A 20,539-nucleotide genomic window follows, 5' to 3' on the forward strand; every position below is an offset into this window, starting at 1 on the left:
GGACAAGAGAGGAATTAATGATGTCTCTAGACGTAAACTCCTAGTGAGCAGGGATTGTGTCTGCCAACTCTGTTGCATTAGTACAACGCTCTTCATGCAGTAAGAGCTCAATAGTACTTAGTACAACGCTCTTCATGCAGTAAGAGCTCAATAAGTACCACTGATTGATGCCAAGGTGGATGGGAAGATTCCTGCACAATCTGAAAGGCAAAAAAAATCCAAACCAAGCCAGCATCACGGAGGCCTCTAAAACTTGTCAAAGGTAAACGCCTCAAAATTCGGCCCTCTCCGCTCTAATGTTCATATGCATGAGCTTCAGCGGGGAAGCGGCATGGCGTATTGGACAGAGTCCGGGCCTGGGAGTCAAAAGGTCGTGGGTTCGAATCCTGACTCTGCCACTTCTCTGCTTTGTGGCCTTGGGCAAGTCACTTCACTTGTCTGGGCCTCAGTTACCTCATCTGTAAAATGGGGATTGAGACTGAGCCCCATGTGGGACAAGGACTGAGTCCAATCCAATTTGCTTGTATCCAACCCAGTGCCTGGCACGTAGTAAGCACTTAAATACCACAGCTATTATTATAATTACCTCAACTCTGAGACACACTCTAGTCTCAGTGAATAGTTGGCCACACCAGAATTGACATCAGACCAATCAGCTAATTTTCCACACTGCTGTTAGAAAAAAACGGTGGGCAGGGAGGAACCGTAAATAAGAACACAACACACGGATATCATCTGGCTCGAAACAAAGGAAGGAGGGAAACACTTCTGACCTGTTGGAGACTAACGCCGTACATCAGGCTTTCGTGACTGGATCTGAAAGTTCTCTGCTGATGGTGGTTGATCTGTTAGGTCTTATTTTGGTTTCGCTACAGAAAATCTGGAAGGAGGGGTCACCTCGTGGATTTGATAGCATTTTTTTAATATTTCCTGCTCAGCTGAGTAACACAGGCAGGAAGGAGAGGTGAGCATAAAAGACATTTCAGAAAGAGGCAGCTGAGCTCTAAAGCTTGCTTTGGAAGTCCTGGAGTAGATACAGTCCCTCTCCCACACAGGGGTCACAATTTAAATAGGAAGTAGTAGGATTTAATCCCCATTTTACTGATGAGGAAACTGAGGTCCAGAGAAGTTAAGTGACTTACCCAAGGTCACACAGCAGAGAAGTGGCAGTACTGGGATTAGAACCCAGGCCCTCTGACTCCCAGACCCATGCTTAGGCGAAGCTGCTTCCTACCTGGAGAGCAGGAAGGAAGAGCACTGACTTGTGAAAGAGGCATACATGAATCTGCTTGTTGATTTGTAGATTTGAAAGTAAGCGAACTCACCTAAACACACCAAAAGACCATTCCCTGAGGGGTGGGGAAAGGCAGAGTAAAGGAAAAGGCGATCGGACGGATTTGATTTTTATTACTGGAGTGAACTGGAGCTATGAATTATTTCTGAAGAAAACATTTAATTTGGCAGAGAGTAGTGAAGGCGCATTACGGAGGTTTCGATTTTGAGCCTTGTTATTAAGCACGATGCAAGTCAGGCTTCTCATCCGAGTATCCAGTAATTCAATGCTGACACTAGAGTAGTGGGTGATTAGCTTATGCCATCACTGGACACAGGTTTTCAATTAAACAGATGTGATGGGTATTAATAGGCTAATGTGACTTCAAAGGAGCAGGTTGATTTTTTTTTTTTCCTTCCCAGTGAACTTTGATCTGGCCCTCTCTTATAATGCTGGGATTAGTCCCGGATCTCAAAAGCCAACGTACGAAGTTCACTGCCCTTTAAGAAATCCTGTGGCTTGCCCAGTTCTGGTACTGGAGTGGTTAAACAGGAAATGCTTAAGGTACTGACCTAACAGTGGAGGCAGAAGGAATATCCTTAACCTAATGACGCCACTTTCCAAGATTGAAGGTTTTGAGTTCTTTCTAAGGGTATTTCAAGGAAAGTCAAGATTTCAAGTATTTCAAAATAATAGCCCTGAAGATGCTTGGATTTGGTTTGTGCTTCCTGAAGATGGCATTTTGGGGATAGGTTTGTAAGGCAGTGTGACCAAAAAAAACCCACAAAACCTTTAAAGATTCTCCAGAGCAAATAAAAATGATACCTTTACTAAAACTTATTAACAACTGGGACTGATCAAATTCGGTTTGGGAGAAAAAAAAACCCTCTACAATAGCAGATGTGAACCTTTCAGTGAGAGAAGAACTAACTCTCATGTTTGAAAGGTTCATTAGTTGAGGCCAAACGACAAAGGCCTCCTCCCTATAACAAAGTAACACCGGCAGGCCCGGTGTCTGCTCTGACTGAATTCTATCTACCTCAGGGCTTAGCACAGCACTCCGCACAGAGGAAGCACCTAATACTACAATTATTATTATATTATAATTATCTATTATATTATAAATTATCTATTAAATTAAATTAAATTAAATTATCTATTATATTATATTATATTATATTATATATTATATTATTATATATATAATATATTATATTATATTATATTATATTATATTAAATTAAATTAAATTATCTATTATATTATAAATTATAAATATTTATAATTATATAAATATATATATAAATATATATATAATTAGGCAGTGTGACCAAAAAAAACCCACAAAACCTTTAAAGATTCTCCAGAGCAAATAAAAATGATACCTTTACTAAAACTTATTAACAACTGGGACTGATCAAATTCGGTTTGGGAGAAAAAAAAAACCTCTACAATAGCAGATGTGAACCTTTCAGTGAGAGAAGAACTAACTCTCATGTTTGAAAGGTTCATTAGTTGAGGCCAAACGACAAAGGCCTCCTCCCTATAACAAAGTAACACCGGCAGGCCCGGTGTCTGCTCTGACTGAATTCTATCTACCTCAGGGCTTAGCACAGCACTCCGCACAGAGGAAGCACCTAATACTACAATTATTATTATATTATAATTATCGGGGCCACTGTCTTCCTACCCGTCGGTCTGAATTAAGTGAATGTGCAGGGCCACTGATGTATGACAATTCAGATTATTAATAATAATAATAATAATGTGTATTTGTATGTGTTTATGTTCCAAGCACTGTACTAAGCGCTGGGGTAGATACAAGATAATGAGGTTGGACACAGCCCCTGTCCCAAACGGGCTTCTCGGCCTAAGGAGGAGGGAAACAGTGGAAAGTGCACAGTCCTGGGAGTCTAATCCCAGCTCTGCCACTTGTCTATGTGACCTTGGGCAAGTCACTTAACTTCTCTAAGACTGAGTTGCCACATCTGCAAAATGGGGGTCAAGATTATGATCCCTCCCTGGGATAGGGACTGTGTCCAACATGATTATCTTGTATCTGCCCCAGCACTTAGTACAGTGTCTGGCACAGAGTAAGCACTTTAAAAATACCACGTAAAAAAAGAAAAAAAAGAAGAGAGAGACAACCTACAGACAGTGGCTAAAGAGGAGCACAGATGCTTAAAATTAATCATATTAAAAAAAAATAATCAGACACTGCATGGGTTTTCACCTTCCTAACCTAATTCAGGGAACCAAAGCAACTGTAAATACTTTTTATCAAACGGTCAAAACAAGGGAGATGATTTTTAAGCACAAAGTATATATTTATACCACATAAACAAATGAAAAAAAGTATTACATAAGGAAAAAATAATGTAACAGAATTTACGTAGGTACCTAACATACTGGCATGCTTTTTCATCTAAAACAACAAAAAGGTAACATTGGTACTATATATATATATTTGACAAGTGTGCATTTAAGAATTCTCTAATATAAAACATTAAAAAGTGGAGAGTACTTTTTCAAGATATAGAAAAGTCAATAGTTTATAGACAGGCAGACCCACTATTCATATAAAAACATGCTTGCAAAGTGAAAATTCATATTAGTACTAACTTCCCAGATGTGCAAAAGCTATTAACTTAATCACTTTGAAATTGTCTTTTTTAAAATTGCATTGCTTGAGCTCCAACACTGATTGGTACAATTTTTAAAAACTGTTCGATTTACTGTTATTCCAACATGCTCCCATAGTTCACTGTAAATTAAAACTAATTGAACAATGTGGAAAATCTGATTCTAAAGTATCACCACCTTAACAGAATTGGGTTTTTAAAATGGCACTTCCATCCTTTAGCTACTTCATCAGATGGCACTTCTGAAAGTCGGAAACGGCAAATGTTTGTACCAAAAATCACAGAATCATTCTAAGGAGTTTTCCCCGCCTACTTAGAGGAGGGAAGGGTCAAGGAGGGATGCATGTTGGGGAAACAAAACTCCTTTAAAAATCGGTTTACTGTTAAAGCAATTCAAGAATACCCGGTTACGGTCAGAACTTACATCAACGCTACCCAATACAACCAAAAAAAAAGCAGTTCGGCGTTTTTACATATATATATATAATAATGAAAACACAAAACATCGAGACAGGCTGGGACTCTCCCCAAAAGGGGCAATTCTCTACACTCACTTCCGCCCCCCGTTTTAGCATGTCAGGCATTTGAGATCACCGCACAGTGTCACAACAGTGACACAGAACCGGCAAAGCCAACGTCGAAGGGAAACAGCTCTTGTTGGGTGGCTTTGTTTCAAATTTCTTAGTGTTATCAACACTGGGATCATTTCTTTTGTTTAGCCCCCGCGTTGGACACGGCAGAAGGGTCTTTCCGGAGGAGCAGGACGTTTCTAAAGTCTCCGTCAAAATCCCACTAAAACCTTAGAGCCACTCAAACCTTATGTGCCGCTGTTCATGGGGAGATGTGGTTTTGTGTCTTCTTTACAGAAGTAGCTTTGATCTTCCTCACGCTTTAAAGAAAAAAAAAATGCTGAACCATCCACATGCTATCCTGTCTAAAAGATTCAGGGACATACACGGGGAATATTCCACCCAAACTCCATCTCTCCGCTGCATTTATTTCCTCTGAAGAAGGACTGAAGTCAACCGTTTCGAATGCCTACCCGCTGTTATTTACAACCCAGTGATTGAGTCGTTGGAGCAATGGAAGTACTGAATGGAAGTACTGAATGCAAGACTTGCCGTTTTCACTTTTGCACTCCTAGAACGAAAGGGTCAAACGGCATAGAATCTGAATTGTACAAAAAAGGAAAAACATCGTCTCGAGAGGAGACACTGCATACCAAGTTTTGGCCAGGAAACTGTGTCTATGGCTAAGTTCTAAACCCTTGAAAATAAGGGGTTTTCATGGAAACATTGGCAGACCTTTAATTATAGAGGTGCTGGCTGGTGCCACTATAATTCATAAAAAATAATATTTCATAGCTTATACTGAAAAGTTGATTCATGCTCGTTTTGTTCATTTAAAAATACTCTTTGGAAACTGTCATAATTCCCGTAGACAGAGTAGTGTCATAGCTCTTCCCGCAAAAATAAAAGTATAATCGTGCTTATCTCTATCCCTGTCCTAAATTCAACTACCGATATACAATTCATTACCTGATCATTTCACCAGCTAACCATATTTTTATACTCTTTCTACACACTACCTCAGGGTTAATTTCTCAGCACACAGAACTACACAGAACTAAGGACAACTGTATGCTTCGAACGTACGGAGATGGTCCTGAAAAGGTTTGTCGCTCTTAACTTTCCGCACCTTCGTTAAAGGCATGTAGGTTGAAGTCTAGGATTTCCTTTCAAAAGCTACATTTAAGAGAAAGCTTTTAATCAAGTTTTCTCCTGTCACTGATTATCTATTCACTGACTTTATCCAGACTAAAGACTAGTTCTAGGGAGGTTTTGTTTCTCTCTTTTTTTTAATTAAAAAAGCTACTTTCAAATTCTTCTTCATGTCCAACAGGCGATATTTACTGTGCGTTCCCAGGCATCCCTGGGAACGCACTTCTGGATTGCTTCCAACCTGATTCAAACTTCGCATTTTCTCAATAGGCATGAAAAACAAACCGCTGGTCACGGGTTCTAATGTATACATTCAAAGCTACCATTTAAAAATAAATTGAAAAGTTACAGGGAAAAACATACAAAACTATATATTCAGCTATCAGGCTATATAAGACATATTATAGGTGTATTAAAAAAAAAAAGAGCAGACCATCAGGATTTAAATAAGACCGTGAAACCAGAAAAAGCTAGATTTCACCATAAAGAGAACACCTACAGTAACCCACCCAAACTATAACCACCGCTGCGTTCACTAGTAGGATCAATTCTCTACTTTCCCACAGACAAAAATGAGGCTCCGGTACGTGGCGATAATTTGCATTCAATTTTCTGGGAAAACTGCCTCACGTCTTGCAATCCCTTCAAATAAGATCGGGAGCCCTTAGTGACTGATGAGAGCGTTAGAAGTGGCACACACGTAATGTCAAACAAAATCTTCAGTCTTGGTTTGATCTGTATCTCCAAATCAGTATTGAGTTCTTTTGATCAGATACATCATTTTTGGCTTGTCAGACCAGAAAGTCATGTTTTTCCTCTCACCACAGGCAGTCGAAGAGACCATGAGTTGAACGCGCTACAAGTCGGGACACGTAAAAGCGAACTCACCAGCCCGACCGAGTGCTTCGTTCAGATGATCTACGCACACGTAATTGGACAGAAGGAATGACATCCATCATTCAAAAGGGCTCACCACCCCCTCCGCCCTCCCACCCACTCCCAACCCACCGAACGAACAGTAGTTGCGACGGCAAACAGAACTAAAGATTGAGACCGAGTTGCTGAGTCTTCGGGGTTGACTGGGAAAGAGGTCAGCAATATAGAACAGCAGCATGACAAGGAAGAGCAAAAATATTGGATGAATCTCTGTGGATATCTGTTCATTTCTCTCTCGACACAAGCCGGAAGTCTGCCCCAGTGGCTTGTTTGAGACCTCAGGAAGAGAGGACATATCTCCTTAGATCCTTCACAGATTGAGAATGCAGTCTCCCCGAGGCCTCTATAACCATGTGAGAAAGCTCTCTTTATCTAGCTTGGTGGCTGCCAGCACAGACTCCATGTCATTAAGGATGTCAGAACTCAGAGCCTCCTGCAGACTTGGCATGAGTTCTTCTCCTTCTATGTTCATCCCATCGCCTTCCAGGGTCCCCAGGTCCACGTTCGTTCCCGGAATGGCTTCCAGGTAGTCTGGGAAACGGTTCTGTTGGGAGGGCATGTTGCTTTGGCTGATGCTATCACCTGGTTGGGATCGAAAGGAAAAAAAGCAAAAAAAAGAAACATAGGAAAGGCCTATTAAGTAGATGTCACGACTGGATATGCAACTGTAACAAACGAGGCCATCCCTCTGGGTTCACCTAAATTTGGGACTCAGATTTTCTCTCGGCAGCGATACCAATCGGACTAATTCGCGGGTGTTTGGGCAGCAGAGGGTTTGGGGCAGCACAATAATGATTAAAATAACAACGACATCTGTTGTACCTGTTAAGTGCTTACTACGTGCCAGGCACCATACTAAGTGCCAGGAGAGATACGAGATGATCGGGTTGGACATCGGGCCTGTCCCGCACCCAACTCTCAGTTTAAATAGAAGGAAAAACAGGCATTGAAACCCCATTGCATGCATGAGGTAACAGGCACAGAGAAGCTAAGTGACTTGCCCAAGGTCACACAGCAGGCAGGGGGCAGAGCCACCATGAGAATCCAGGTCTTCGGGCTCCCAGGCCTGCGGTCTTTCTACTAGGCAACTCTGAATAACTGAAATCCACGAGATAACCCCAGCCTCAAACTGACCGGTCGGAGTTTCACCTCTTCTCCACGCCCACGCTCCAGCACAGGGACAAACCAACAGTGGAATGACCCTCTTCTCCCAATCCCTTCTGCATCACCCTGATTTGCTTACTTTATTCAACCCTCCCTCAGCCCCACGGCCCTTATTGGCATATCTGCAATTTATTTATTTCTTTATGAGGTCTGTCTCCCTCTCTAGACCGTAAGCGTGTTGTGAGCAGGGAGTGTGCCTACTGACTCTATAGTTATGGTGTACTTTCCCAAGCACTTAATACAGTGCTCTGCACACTGTAAGCGTTCAGTAGATCCAAGTGGTTGTGGCAGCAGGGGAGAGAAGGACAATTAGCTCCAGAAAAATCCAGAATGGACTGAATCAACCTCTTCGTAGTGTTTTACACACATTAAGCCCTCAATAAATACTGCAACTTGACTGGCTGCAAAGCAACTTGACCCCAAGTCATGCTGAGCAGTAAATGTATATCCCTGATGTCTCCCAAGAGCCTGCAGGTATTCCAACCACCCTGCCCGGCCCCTGACCTAGATTCTTTCCTATCCCAATTCACTGAATGTACCCCAGTTTTTAGTACAGTGTCTGACACATAGTAAGTACTTAAATACCGTGCCCTCTAGAAGGGTGGTAAATCCCTGCCCCCTAAAAAAGCCAGCAGGCATGAGGCAGGGGTCATTTTACAACCCTTATTTTTACCATTTTTCTCACTCAGAGATGGTGAGAATAAAAGGCTACAATAATAAGGGTTCAGGTGAAGAAAAAAAGCACTCAAATCACCTTTCCCCCTCCTACCTCACCTCGCTGCTTTCCTATTGCAACGCAACCCGCACACTTTGCTCCTTTAATGCTAACCTTCTCAATGGGCCTCCATCTCATCTGTGTTGCTGCCAACCTCTCACCCACGTCCTACCTTTGGCCTGGAATGCCCTCCTACCTCATATCTGACAGACGATTACTCTCTCCACCTTCAAAGCCTTACTGAGGCACATTTCTTCCAAGAGGCCTTCCCCAACTAGGCCCTCATTTCCTCTTTCTCGGTCTCTTCTTACACCCTTGCATTTAGGATTTGAGAACCCTTCAGTCACCCCTCTATCTATCCATGTATCTATCCATAATTCATTTGTATTAGTGTCTGTACCCCACTTCTGACCGTAAACTCACTGTGGGCAAAAAAACGTGTCTACCAACTCTCTCATACTGTACTCGGTGCTCTACACAGAGGAAGCGCTCAGTAAATACAACTGATTAAAGAAGCTGCTTCACTTAAAGATTTTTGTTTCCATGTTTTTAAAGGGTTTTGGTGCCTTCAAAAAGTTTTGTCCAGGAACACACAAAACTTTACAAGTTTCTCACAGTGCTCTAAGTGGTTGGTGAAGTTTAGAACGGAGAGAAAACTTAGGGTGCGGCACAGCAGCATTTCCAGGCCAAATCATATGTGGAGAGAAGTGGGGCAGAAATCCTCACGACTCAAATCCCATTTCTTCCAGGAACCGATGCTAAGGCTGGCTGAGTGTGAGGACACAGCTTTGGCAGAGGGAAGGTTGTGGGGGGGGAGAGAGGCCCACAAAAAGGAAACCAACCTGTATCCATTTCGTCAACACTGTTCAGGAAGTCATCCGGGGTCCTGGGAACGCTGTAACTGCTCATGCTCAGCCCGCTGTCTGTGCTCTCATCTCTGGAGTGATAGGTGCCGCTAGAACAACAGATCGGGGGGGGATGAGTTGACACAGGATGTTTGAAGATGACTGCTGACACTGAGCGAGCATCAACGTTCTTAACTTTGAAATAACAACTGTGGTATTCGTTAAGGGCTTACTATGCGCCAGATACCATACTAAGCGCTGCGGTGGGTCCAAGCAAATCGGGTTGGACACAGTCCCTCTCTCATGTGGGGCTCACAGTCTCAATCCCCATTTTAATAATGATAATGTTAATAACTGTGGTATTTGTTAAGCTCTTACTATGGGCCAGGCACTGTACTAAGTGTTGGGGTGGATACAAGCAAATCAGTTGGACACAGTGCCTGTCCCTTGTGGGGTTCATGGTCTCAATCCCCATTTCACAGATAACTGAGGCACAGAGAAGTGAAGTGACTTGCCCAAGGCCACACAGCAAACAAGTGGCCTTGGGACACTTGAAACACACACACACACACACACACACAGGAACTCAGGCATAGCCCAAGTGCTCTGAGGTGAAAATAACAAGTTAATCCTATTTAAAGCCGACTGCTTCAGGTAGCCTGGGGGTCTCCTTCATCTGAGCCCAGCTGCAGTGGGGAACGGGGGTCCCACTTTCCCATTTGATCAATCCCCCAAAGGACAGACCCAGGGATCAGCAACGGCATCTAGAAGAGTCAGCTCCCCAGGCCACGAAGCACTACAGTGTTGACGCTTCTAAGCCAACCGATCCTGGCAAACCTTCCCCCGGCAAACCTTCCCCGAGTCTGCCCTCCACAGTAGACGTCCGGAGAGCTAAGAGGTGGCAGGGCAGGTGGAGAGATCAAGGGGTTGGGGGCCCAGGTGGGAGGGCCGACCGACAGGTCTGCACTCGACTTCTGCTGCATGCCTAGCCTAGCCCTGGTGCTAATGAAAAACTAACCTAAATAAACAGCTACGGATGCATTTTGGACTGGGCTGGGGCAAATGAGTCACTGCCTCAGGGTGATCAGTAAACCTAATCTCTTGTTGGCGCTGTGAAAGAACGGGAAACAGGAGAAGCCTCTCAGTTAAAATGGATGGCAAGAGTCGGGGGCCAGACACACACACACACACAACCCACCATGTTCTTTAGACAGAAATGACGGTCGAAACAAGGGGGCTTTTTTTTTAGCATTAAATCTAAATATTTTTCCAGAAATTTACACAGGAGAAACAGTAGATGAGGACTCGTGTAAAAACTTGGTATCACGAGACGAACATATGGATCTGTAAATTAGACGCCCTTTGACCAAAGCGCTTTGAAATCAATTAATGGAAAATTCAAGTCAACAAAAGTAACAAGATCCCTAATGGTTTCGCAAACTACACACGGCAAGCCTCTACCTTGCCCGTGATTGGATGACGGTCTGTCAAAGGATCAATTGACATTCGCAGAAATCCTAAGCCTACTGCTTGAAAAATTTCTCCCGAATGGGAGGGATTTCAAGACAATTGATTACATTTTCAGGCAGTAAAAACTAGCCCACTTACAGATGAATATTTCTACTGGTGATTTGAAATTCAGTAGGAGATAAACTATTGTGAGCTGGATTGCAGCTCTCCTGGGCCCCTGCTGGCCCAGTGATCCAACGGTCAGCGGATCCAATCCAAGTCCCGGGATCCAAGGCCGGTCTGGATTGACCATCAAGCAGCTACCCCCAAAGCAGGGTTTCCTAGCCCCAGAAATCCAGAGGGTAACACCTCTGACCTGCCACGATGCCTCCCGTAAGGAAGAGATGGGGGGGAAAGGAAAGAACAGATGGAGATATCACCTCTCCACTTTGTGGTTTTAGTGCCTCTGGCATAAAATACATGAGTGGGGAGAGACAGAATGAGAGTAGGTGGATGAATGAGGATAGGTGCGTGTGTGAGTGTGTGTGTCACCACCCACACACCTGAAGGTCACACACACACACACACACACACACACACACACACACACACACACACTGGGTGGCTGAGTAAAGCTGTGAGCAGCAGAAAGTTGGGAAAGGATGGGAAAGAAGAATGACTAGGGAGAAGGGTGGGATGATAGGAGGGAGTGAAGACAGGGAGGGAAAAAAGAAAGCATTGAGAAGTACCAGAAGAAAACAACAAATAGTAGTGGGTGAGTGACGATGATGGTGTTCGTTAAGCACTTACTGTGTGCCAAGCACTGTTCTAAGCGCTGGGGGAGATCCAAGCTTATCAGGTTGTCCCAGGTGGGGCTCACGGTCTTAATCCCCATTTTACAGATGAGGCAACTGAGGCACAGAGAAGTGAAGTGACTTGCCCAAAGTCACACAGCTGACAAGTGGCGGAGCCAGGATTAGAACCCACAACCTCTGACTCCCAAGCCCATGCTCTTTCCAGTGGGTGGATGGTAGGCGAGGTAGAGAGGTGGGTGGTGGCATTTGAGAGTGGGTAGTGGGGCAAAGAGCTGCTGAAAGCTGTGGATGGGAGGTGATGAGACATAAGGGCAGGGATATACAGTAATGACATTAGGGCAAAGACACGATAGGTGAACAGAAAAACGAATCAGTAGGTCGGGGCCGGGGGAATGAAAAGAATGGTTAGCAAAGTTCACGTTTTGGAAATGTCCATCTCTAGGAATTTTAAATACTTGACACTTAGATCTCTTTTCAGAGGTACTCCAAAACAGGAAATGGATATTTAGGAAGAAAAAAAAAAGAAAAAGAAAAACCTCTCAAACTCCATATACTTAAAAAAAAAACAAACCCCAACACCCCGCCTACCAGAACTCGGAAGAATGAATAAACTTTGCTCAAACCTCGTTCAATAGGCTTTTGTAGGCAGAGAATGCAACATGTTTCAGCCTGCGGTGGCTGTTACTAACACAACACTGTGTATTTACGTAATCTACCTGAAACACTAGATCTGTGGTAACTTGGGGAAAAGTGTCCTCAGACGGTGGGGAATTCACAAATCTTGCCCCTAGTCCTAATATGTTCGGACCAAGTCCAACCCCAAACTATACTCCTGCCCTTCAGTCTGGTACTTTCGAGATGCCGTGTGAAAACCCCGAGTTAAACGCGTGTGTGTTAAATTCCCAGAGAGGGGCCTCGGAGCGTAGTGCGAGGAGGGTGTTTGGGTTGCGGCTCATCCGCTCTCAGTGAAAGGCATTCGCATGTTCTTTCTTGATTCCGTAAGTTTAAATAACTGTTAGTCAATAGATTGGGCCCAGGCAAACACGTTACGACTCCGAAATAAGAATCCCTTCTGCAAGTCTGAACACTTCATTTCCTCCCACAGGAGACAGTTTTTAATCCTCGGCTTTTACTGGACTTGCCATTTAAGGAGCGATTCATCTCCAGCTGGTGTTCTTGGCACACTCAAACGTTCAAAATAGACCATTGCAAGCGCTCTACAGAATGAGCCTCAAAATCACGATTTTTTTCAACTATTTGCCAGGAGCTGTTCCTACAGACCTGTTAAGAAAGGGATCAGAGCTATTTGTAGTCATTGTCCTCAGCTCCTGAGACATTCCCGGAGAAGACACTGGATTCTGAGCCCCACCGTCTTGTTCCATTGTCGGCAGCTGGCTTCGGAGAGCTAATTCCTAAAAAATACAAAGAACATTTCAGTGGTGAATAATCCAATACTGCAACGTCTTTTATACGTGTGTGTATTCATATATATATCATATGTATGTAGACAGACAGACACACACACACACAAATTACAATAAAAATATCAGCGTGGAAACATGGACTCAAGGCAAAAAGCTGGTCCCTCTATTAAAAGCCAAATTCAAAAAAATCTTTCTGGACCAAAGGGCTCAAAACATTAAAGACGTTTTAGCCCCTTTTAGCTCAAAACATTAAAGATTTAATTGCATTAAAGTTCAGCTCACCTACCTCTCTGATATTTCTGTATCAGTACCTTGAGAGTTAACTTAATTAAGCCCGTTGTATACACATTTGATGCCTTTTCTATGTAGCCTGGCACCACAAAGTTCTCCAATTGACTAAGGTAGCAAATCTTCACTGAGTGAAGGGGTGACCAACCTAACTTCTAAATGGGACTTTTCTTTCTCAGCCCTCTTTTGGAATTTAGTTTCTTATTTTCCGTGGTCTGTCTCCCCTCAGCTACTCCCACAGTGATGAACAATGAAAAATCTCCAAGGAACACGGATGACACGAGGTTTCCCCCAAGATATCAAAGCAGCCGTGGCAGTTCTGGGCTCCATCCGGCGGGGTAACCCGACTTGCATCCCGGCTCTTGTATCCCGGGCCAAAAGTCACAGGGCCAAAAACCCTGCACGGAGCAGGGTTTGGTTACCCGCCCCTCCCCTAACCTGCCCCTCCCCTAAGGGTGAGGCCATCAGATCGGGTGATGGGTCAGCTGCCCGTTGTCAATATCACCTCCCATTTATAAAATACAATACTTGGTAAAAAAAAATATATATATATATATATATAGGGGTCTGTTAGAAAAACCATCCTTGGTTCATGACTGACCCAAACACAACCAAATCCAGGCCTCTACAAACCGAGAGGTCCCTTTGATCCGAGATCTGTACAAGCACGCTAAGACTCCCCAAACACACTCGTCCTGTGAGCTGGCTACAACTGACCCATTCCAAGCATTCGGAGCCGACAATACACCCCATCTATGTCTGGCCTCACTTATGGATTGGGACTGACTTGCTGAGGCTTCTAGTCCTTGGGATCCTAGGAGACATCTGAGCAGATGTGAGCCTCCGGACATGTGTAGTGACTCCCAGGGGCAGGAACGCTGGGAGACCTGGGCAGACCAGCCCAAGCCCGACCCATCATTCCGACATTGGGTTCGGGTCCAGCTAGGTTCCGATAAACATATTACATTTCAAGACTTTAAAGAAGAAGCCGAGAGACACTTACACCTCCAAGTCCTACATTACTTTCAAAAACAAATGCAGAGGTGGTTTGGTATAAGATTTGGAATGGGGGACGAGCTTGGCCAGGCTAAGGTTGCTGATCGAGGGGAGCCTCGATTAGATTTTGTGCACCTTTTAAAGACAGTTTCTGGCCATGAGAGGGGGGTCCCAAGTAATACCAGAAAGGGAACTGGCTCTAGAAAAGAGCCCAGAGGTTGAAGAGGAAGGTGTGAGGGCAAGGTGTCAGAGAAGGGAAGATGACTTTAGCAACAGAGAAAACTGTGATCATGGATGCCATTAGTTTAATCCCAGCCCAGGCGCTGGCTTATTTTGAGACCCTGGGCCAGTCACTTATCCTCTCGTCTGCAAAATGGGGCTAAAATATTTGCTCTCCTTACACCTTAGAGATCTTGTGGGTCAGGGACTGTGTGCAGTCTGATTATCCGTGTCTACCACAGTTTTCAGTACATCGTTGGGGCTTAATAAATACCACAGTTACTGTTCACTGGACGTGAACCCTGAATGGTGGTGGATTGTTCCAGAGACACCAAAGTTGTGGATTTCAGGGACAGAGAGGGTGATGGTGTTACTGACAGAGAGGGTCCATCAGGAGGACTGAGTTTATGAGAGTCGGTGTAGGGTTTAGGCATGGAGTTTGAGGTGCTGGCAGACCAACCAAAAGGAAAGATCATGGACAGGACTGATTTAATTCCAGCCTGGCTCCTGGCTTACTGTATGACCTCGGGCAAGTGTCTCAGGTTCCATCATCTGCAAAATGGGGATAAGATACTTGCTGTCCTTATATCTCTTAGATCTCAGGGGACAGGGAGGCAAGAACTAAGACTAACTAGCTGGAGAGTAGGACAGGTGAGCAGTCAAGCTCCCCAAGAGTGTGAGTGTAAACCGAGGGGGAGGTGAGAGGGACCCACAACAAAGCCACAGTTGCGAATGAGAAAGGGCAGGGAAGATGGCGAACGGAGATGAGGAATGGTTAGAAAGGGAGGAGACAAACAGGCTGAGTGCCGCGATAGCAAAACCACGGTCTGATGGCTTTTCCAGGAGAAGGGAGTGGTTAAGAGGGCTGAAGGAGGCCAGGGAGGATTGGACAGAGCAGACTTGTCTAAAAGCTGTTATTGGGGAGCTTGCAGAGTGCAGCCTCAGTGAAATGAAGGGGGTGAAAAGCAGATGGAAATGGGTACGTGGCCTGTTAGAAGAGTTTGGACAGGAGAGGGGGCAGGGAGATGGGGCGACAGCTGGAGGATACTATGGGATCCAGAGGGCTCTTAGAATGAGAGAAGCATGAGCATATTCAATGTCAGTGGGGGAGACAGCTTCCTGAAAACTGAGAAGCAGCATGGCCTAGTGGAAAGAGCCCGGTTCTGGGAATCGGGAGACCTGGGTTCTCATCCCAGCTCTGCCACTTTCTTGCTGTGTGACCTCAGGCAAGTCGCTTGAGGAAACTGAGACCAAAGAAGGTAAGTGACTTCTTAGAATGGGAACAGAGGTCTCCTCAAATCTCAATTTCTCATCTTCTTCCTAAACCTCCACCTTTTAACTTCTCTATTATTCTCAGCAGCCCCTCCTAACTTCTCTGCCACTCATTACCATAACCTCAGAGTCACCTCGGACCACGCTTTCATTTGGTGTTTTACATGCAGTCCATTGTAAGTCTCATCTGTCAACCCTCACATCTTCAGTCCTTATTTTAAACCCCACAATTAATTGGCAACTGGATTACTGAAACCGTTTCAAGACACACCAACACACAAACACATGCCAGCAGGCCTCCACTCTGGTGATTCGCTTCCCAGTGCATGATAGGAGTTTGGGCTCAATGGGTATTCCTTTCCAGAAAATGCTTGCTGATGCAGACTCATGAAAATGGCATCCGATTAGTTACGGATAAGTGAAATGGGAAAGCCCACCTCGCATACACGTCATTGTGTATATATATAAAAAAAAGCTAAAAATACTTGCTTCATGTATCAAAGTGCACACATTTTATGTGAAATATTTGACTTCTGAAATACAGAAACGGAAATAAGAAAATGTTTCAGCTAGATTTCCTAGGACTCGATTACTTCAGAAAAATCAAGTCATTTGAAAGCTATGTCCAATTATTTCTAGCTACTTTTGGGAAAAAACAATCCTAGCGCACAGATATTTTTAGCACAGTGTTTTAACTTTGGGTGTTAGACAAAATAATCCACCAGCTCCTTAGAGAAAGAAGTAACTTTAAATATGAAATCAGCTTTTGTAGCTTTTCCAGCCACCTCCCAGGACTTTAAATGGCTATGCCAATTTGGCGCACTCATAAAATTAGTTTCTATTACATTCAAAATGTGCTTTAAAGTTACTTATTGCAACAGTGTAATTCTGAAATACTGCTGCTGAGAAACAACAGAAAAGAATTGGAATGCACTTTTCAATCAGATTATAATGAGGCTTAATTAAATACTCCACTACTGTTTCCCCACATTTAAAATTTTTGAGAGTTCTTTTTCAGGTGTTTCTACAAAAGGCTCAGAAAATACTTCCAAAAAAATGTGACAGACCATCTCCATACAAGATTTAGTTTACTGTTCTGAGGGATTCACATTACAATCCTTGGCTGGGAATACATTTATGAGCTCAATTCACCTCAGCACCAACAGCGCACTCGTGTAAGGAGAGTCACTGGTGGCACTTGTATATATCTTACATACCCTGATACTTCAGCATTTACTCATATATATTTATCTCTTCTTGCTTCCTTCTCCTCTCTGGAAAGCTATTTTAGTGTCTGTCTCCCCTGTAGGATGTAAACTCGTACTTCACTCAGGTAGTCCGTTATGTTTCTTAAGACCCTCCTCCCACCCTAGGTTAAAGTCTTGCTCCTAAGTATCAGTGTTATTGGGCCGCTTTTAATCCTTATTAATTTAAAAAGAGTAGAGACGATATCTCCCAAGCACTTAGCACAGTGCTCTGCCCACGGTAAGCAATAAGTAAATGTTATTGATTTTTTTTCCACATAAACCCCAGTTACCCATTTTTTTGGGGGGGTTGAATTTAGAAGGGAAGAGGTTTTTGTTGTTATTTGAAACTCAATAGTACTATTCTTGATTCAGAGATCAAAGGGCAAAAGAAATCTGGATTTTAAGATTCATCTCACATCTTTCTATTTTTACTCATTTCGTGGTACAACCACATTTTACAAAAAGTATTAATAGTACCTTTATACAAAAAGTTCTCATGGTGAAATATTTTTAATATAAAAATGACACTGGCTATCAATCTTTTCTGTCTTTATATTGCCTTGTTTAGCAGAGCACTTCTAACTCTAACAGAGCCTTTAGCAGACGTTTAAGTTGTGGTAAACATACAGCCATTTTTGGATAAAGTAGGGTAAGAGCATCAAGTACTTCTTCTGTAAGTGACTTTTTCAAATGGGGCCTGTTTTATAGACTCAAAAGCCAAATTTAGACACAAAATGACTCTAAAAATACACTTCTTATAAATAGTTCACCTACTTGCTATCGGTCTGTGTTCACAATTTTAAAAACAGAAAAAACAAAGTCGGGTTGCCTCCTTCTCAGTCATAGGTTTAACTCTAAGGAAACAGTGAAAATTTGACTCCACAGCTGGAAAAATTACTTTAGAGCCTGAAAACATACATCTTTTAAAATCTATGATATTTAACTAATCCTTCACCTGCCCAGACCAACTTTAAGAATACAGACTAGGGACGCATGTTTGAACTTTCCAAACAACTTGAGAATCCCAGTTTCCCAACAGTCTTTCCCAAATCGGGGCATCGGGACTGGAGCCGAAAGGATCCCGAGGCACTTGTAAATCTGCATAACATTAACTTTAAATTCTGGAATTTAAAGGTCTTTGGTTAAAATGGTCCCCAAGCATGATCTGTAATCTCCTCGCTGCTATCACGCCTAAAGATGTTCACTCTCACTAAGTGGCGGGGTGCCAGCCTCTTATTTGAGTGCCCACATGCCCTTGGCTACTTCTGGGGCTCTTTCTTTTTAGCCCATCACCACCACTGTCACCTGACTCGGGTTCTAAAGCTCAGTTAAGGAAGGGGGCTGCATAATCCCTCAGAGGTGAGCAGGGAAATCCAAAAAGTAATAATAATTATAATGATGATAAAAATAATAATAGTGGTATTTGTTAAAGTCATCATGGACAGGAAATGTATCTACCAACTCTGCTATACTGTACTCTCTCAGGCGCTTAGTACAGTGCTTGGCACATAGTAAGTGCTTAATCCAACATATTTATTGCTAAGAACTGTACTAAGCATTGGGGTAGATTCAAGATAATCCCAATCTCAGTAGGAGGGAGAACAGCTATTGAATCCTATTTTACAGATGAGGTAACTGAGGCACAGAGAAGTGAAGTGACTTGCCCAGGGTCACAAAGCAGACAAGTGGCAAAGCCAGGATTAAAACCCAGGTCCTCTGACTCCTGGGCCCGTTCTCTTCCCCTAGGCCATGATGCAACAGGCCCAGGGCCTTCTGCCCTGCCAAAGTGGATCTCACACTGAGTACTCTTCTGTATCATAAAACTTGCTTCATTTTCATCGACTGTTCAAGAAGGAAGAATCAGCAGATTTTCCTTGTAAATTAATAAGGATTAAAAGAAACCCAATTACCCTGATACTTTAGAACAAGACTTTACTTTAACCTAGGGTGGGAAGAGGGTCTTGAAAAACGTAACACAGTACGTGAGTAAAGCACCACCACAAAGTGATGTCTTCCTTGCATACTTAAGTGGTTAAAAATGCCCAAGTTTAGAACGAGCTTTTGCCCCCATATAAAATATCCAAAGAAATTGAGTTTATGAGCCCCGTGGTGGACAGAAGGGTGAAAAGCTCAAATTCTAGACATTGTTACTTTTTAGTTATTTTTTTAAAAGGCAAAATGGGGAGCCTGCCTCTAAATTATTCAAGCCACTGGCAAGATGAATGACAATCTGGAGAAGAGAGGCCAAATTCTTTTGCTGTTTGCAAATCCAGAAAAGCATGATTTGTTGCCAGTGGTGCAAATGTTTTCACACAGCTCAAAACAGTAGTATCATTTTGCTTTGTAGAAGTTCCAACCGCAGCCTCTCCAGTACTGGGACTAATGGTGCAGGGCAAAATCTTTACTAACACTAATATTCCAGTTTTCATCACCTATTAAACCAATAGATGACTGAATTTAACTTAGATTTATTAGTCCCAATAAGGACTTGGGCTTTGCAGTTTCAGAAGCCAAAGCTTACTTATAGCAACAGTGTCCATGGAGGCAGAAAGCAAATTAATAAATTCTATTTGCTATCAGGGACACCTTTTGCCAACGACTCTGGTTGTTCAGAATTTGGCCTCAGAGGGCTCTTTTCAAGTAACCGAAACCGAATGGAAGAATGGGATTAAAAAGCATCTGTATGTTTCTCTTTAAAAAAAGAGACCAAAAGGTTAAGCACTGGGCTCGAAATTTGAGGACCCCCCTGAGCCTGAGTTTGGAAAGAGTGTAAGCTCAGCTCTCTGGGACCTGCTGGGGTTTTACTGGTCACCAAAGATGGGCCAGGACTCAAGCCTGTGGAAAAGGGGTGATCACATGAGTAGCAATGCAGAGGTCTCACAGGTCAATGGCTGACCAATTCCAGAGGTGATAGCGCCCAGTTATAGCAAAACCAGGCACAAATTAAACATTGATTAGAAAAAAAAATGGCATTAAAGTGCTTACTATATGCTAGGCACTGTACTGTGCACGGGGGTAGATACAAGCTAATCAGGTCAGACCCAGTACCTGTCCCACATGGGGCTCAAAGTCTTAATCTGCAGAGGAAGTTATTGAGGCACAGAGAAGTGAAGTGACTTGCCCAAGGTCACCCAGCAGACAAGCAGCAGAACTGGGATAAGAGCCCAGGTCCTTCTGACTCCCAAGCCCGTGCCCTATCCATAAGACCACGCTGATGATAGTACTCTTCTGTCCAGCAGGTCCCTGGGTATGTGAACCTGCACCCCTTCGACCCCAGGAGAATCACATTCTTTGACGATTCCCCTTGTGCCTCAGTTTCTCCTCCAGTAAAGTGAAGAGGATCAGAAGTACTAGTTGAACATCTGATGAGCTAGTCCAGAAAAAATAAAATGCAGGCAGATGGAGTGGAAGAACAAAATACCACCCAAACTTTTTTTTAGAGAACCCCAGGAAATGTTTAATTTTCCCAAAAACCTTTTACAATTTTGACTGGTAGCACTATCCTGAATTTCTTTTACGGTCCTTTCTCTAAG

At 43.4% G+C, this 20,539-nt stretch overlaps 1 protein-coding gene across 1 annotated transcript in view; it reads right to left on the minus strand.

Moving 5' to 3' along the window:
* Window positions 1–3,576: 3,576 nt before the first annotated feature.
* The window catches only part of YAP1 (Yes1 associated transcriptional regulator), a 109,782-nt gene continuing 92,819 nt past the window's right edge, over window positions 3,577–20,539 (minus strand). The window contains exons 8-10 of the mRNA XM_029048162.2: window positions 12,842–12,972; window positions 9,294–9,406; window positions 3,577–7,154 (exon numbers count right to left, since the gene is read on the minus strand). Of these exons, the coding sequence (XP_028903995.2) occupies window positions 6,916–7,154; window positions 9,294–9,406; window positions 12,842–12,972 (483 nt within the window). The 3' untranslated portion in view covers window positions 3,577–6,915. The remainder of the gene's footprint in view (window positions 7,155–9,293; window positions 9,407–12,841; window positions 12,973–20,539) is intronic.

This window comes from Ornithorhynchus anatinus, chromosome 20 (genome assembly GCF_004115215.2).
Source record: "Ornithorhynchus anatinus isolate Pmale09 chromosome 20, mOrnAna1.pri.v4, whole genome shotgun sequence".
Classification (NCBI taxonomy): domain Eukaryota; kingdom Metazoa; phylum Chordata; class Mammalia; order Monotremata; family Ornithorhynchidae; genus Ornithorhynchus; species Ornithorhynchus anatinus.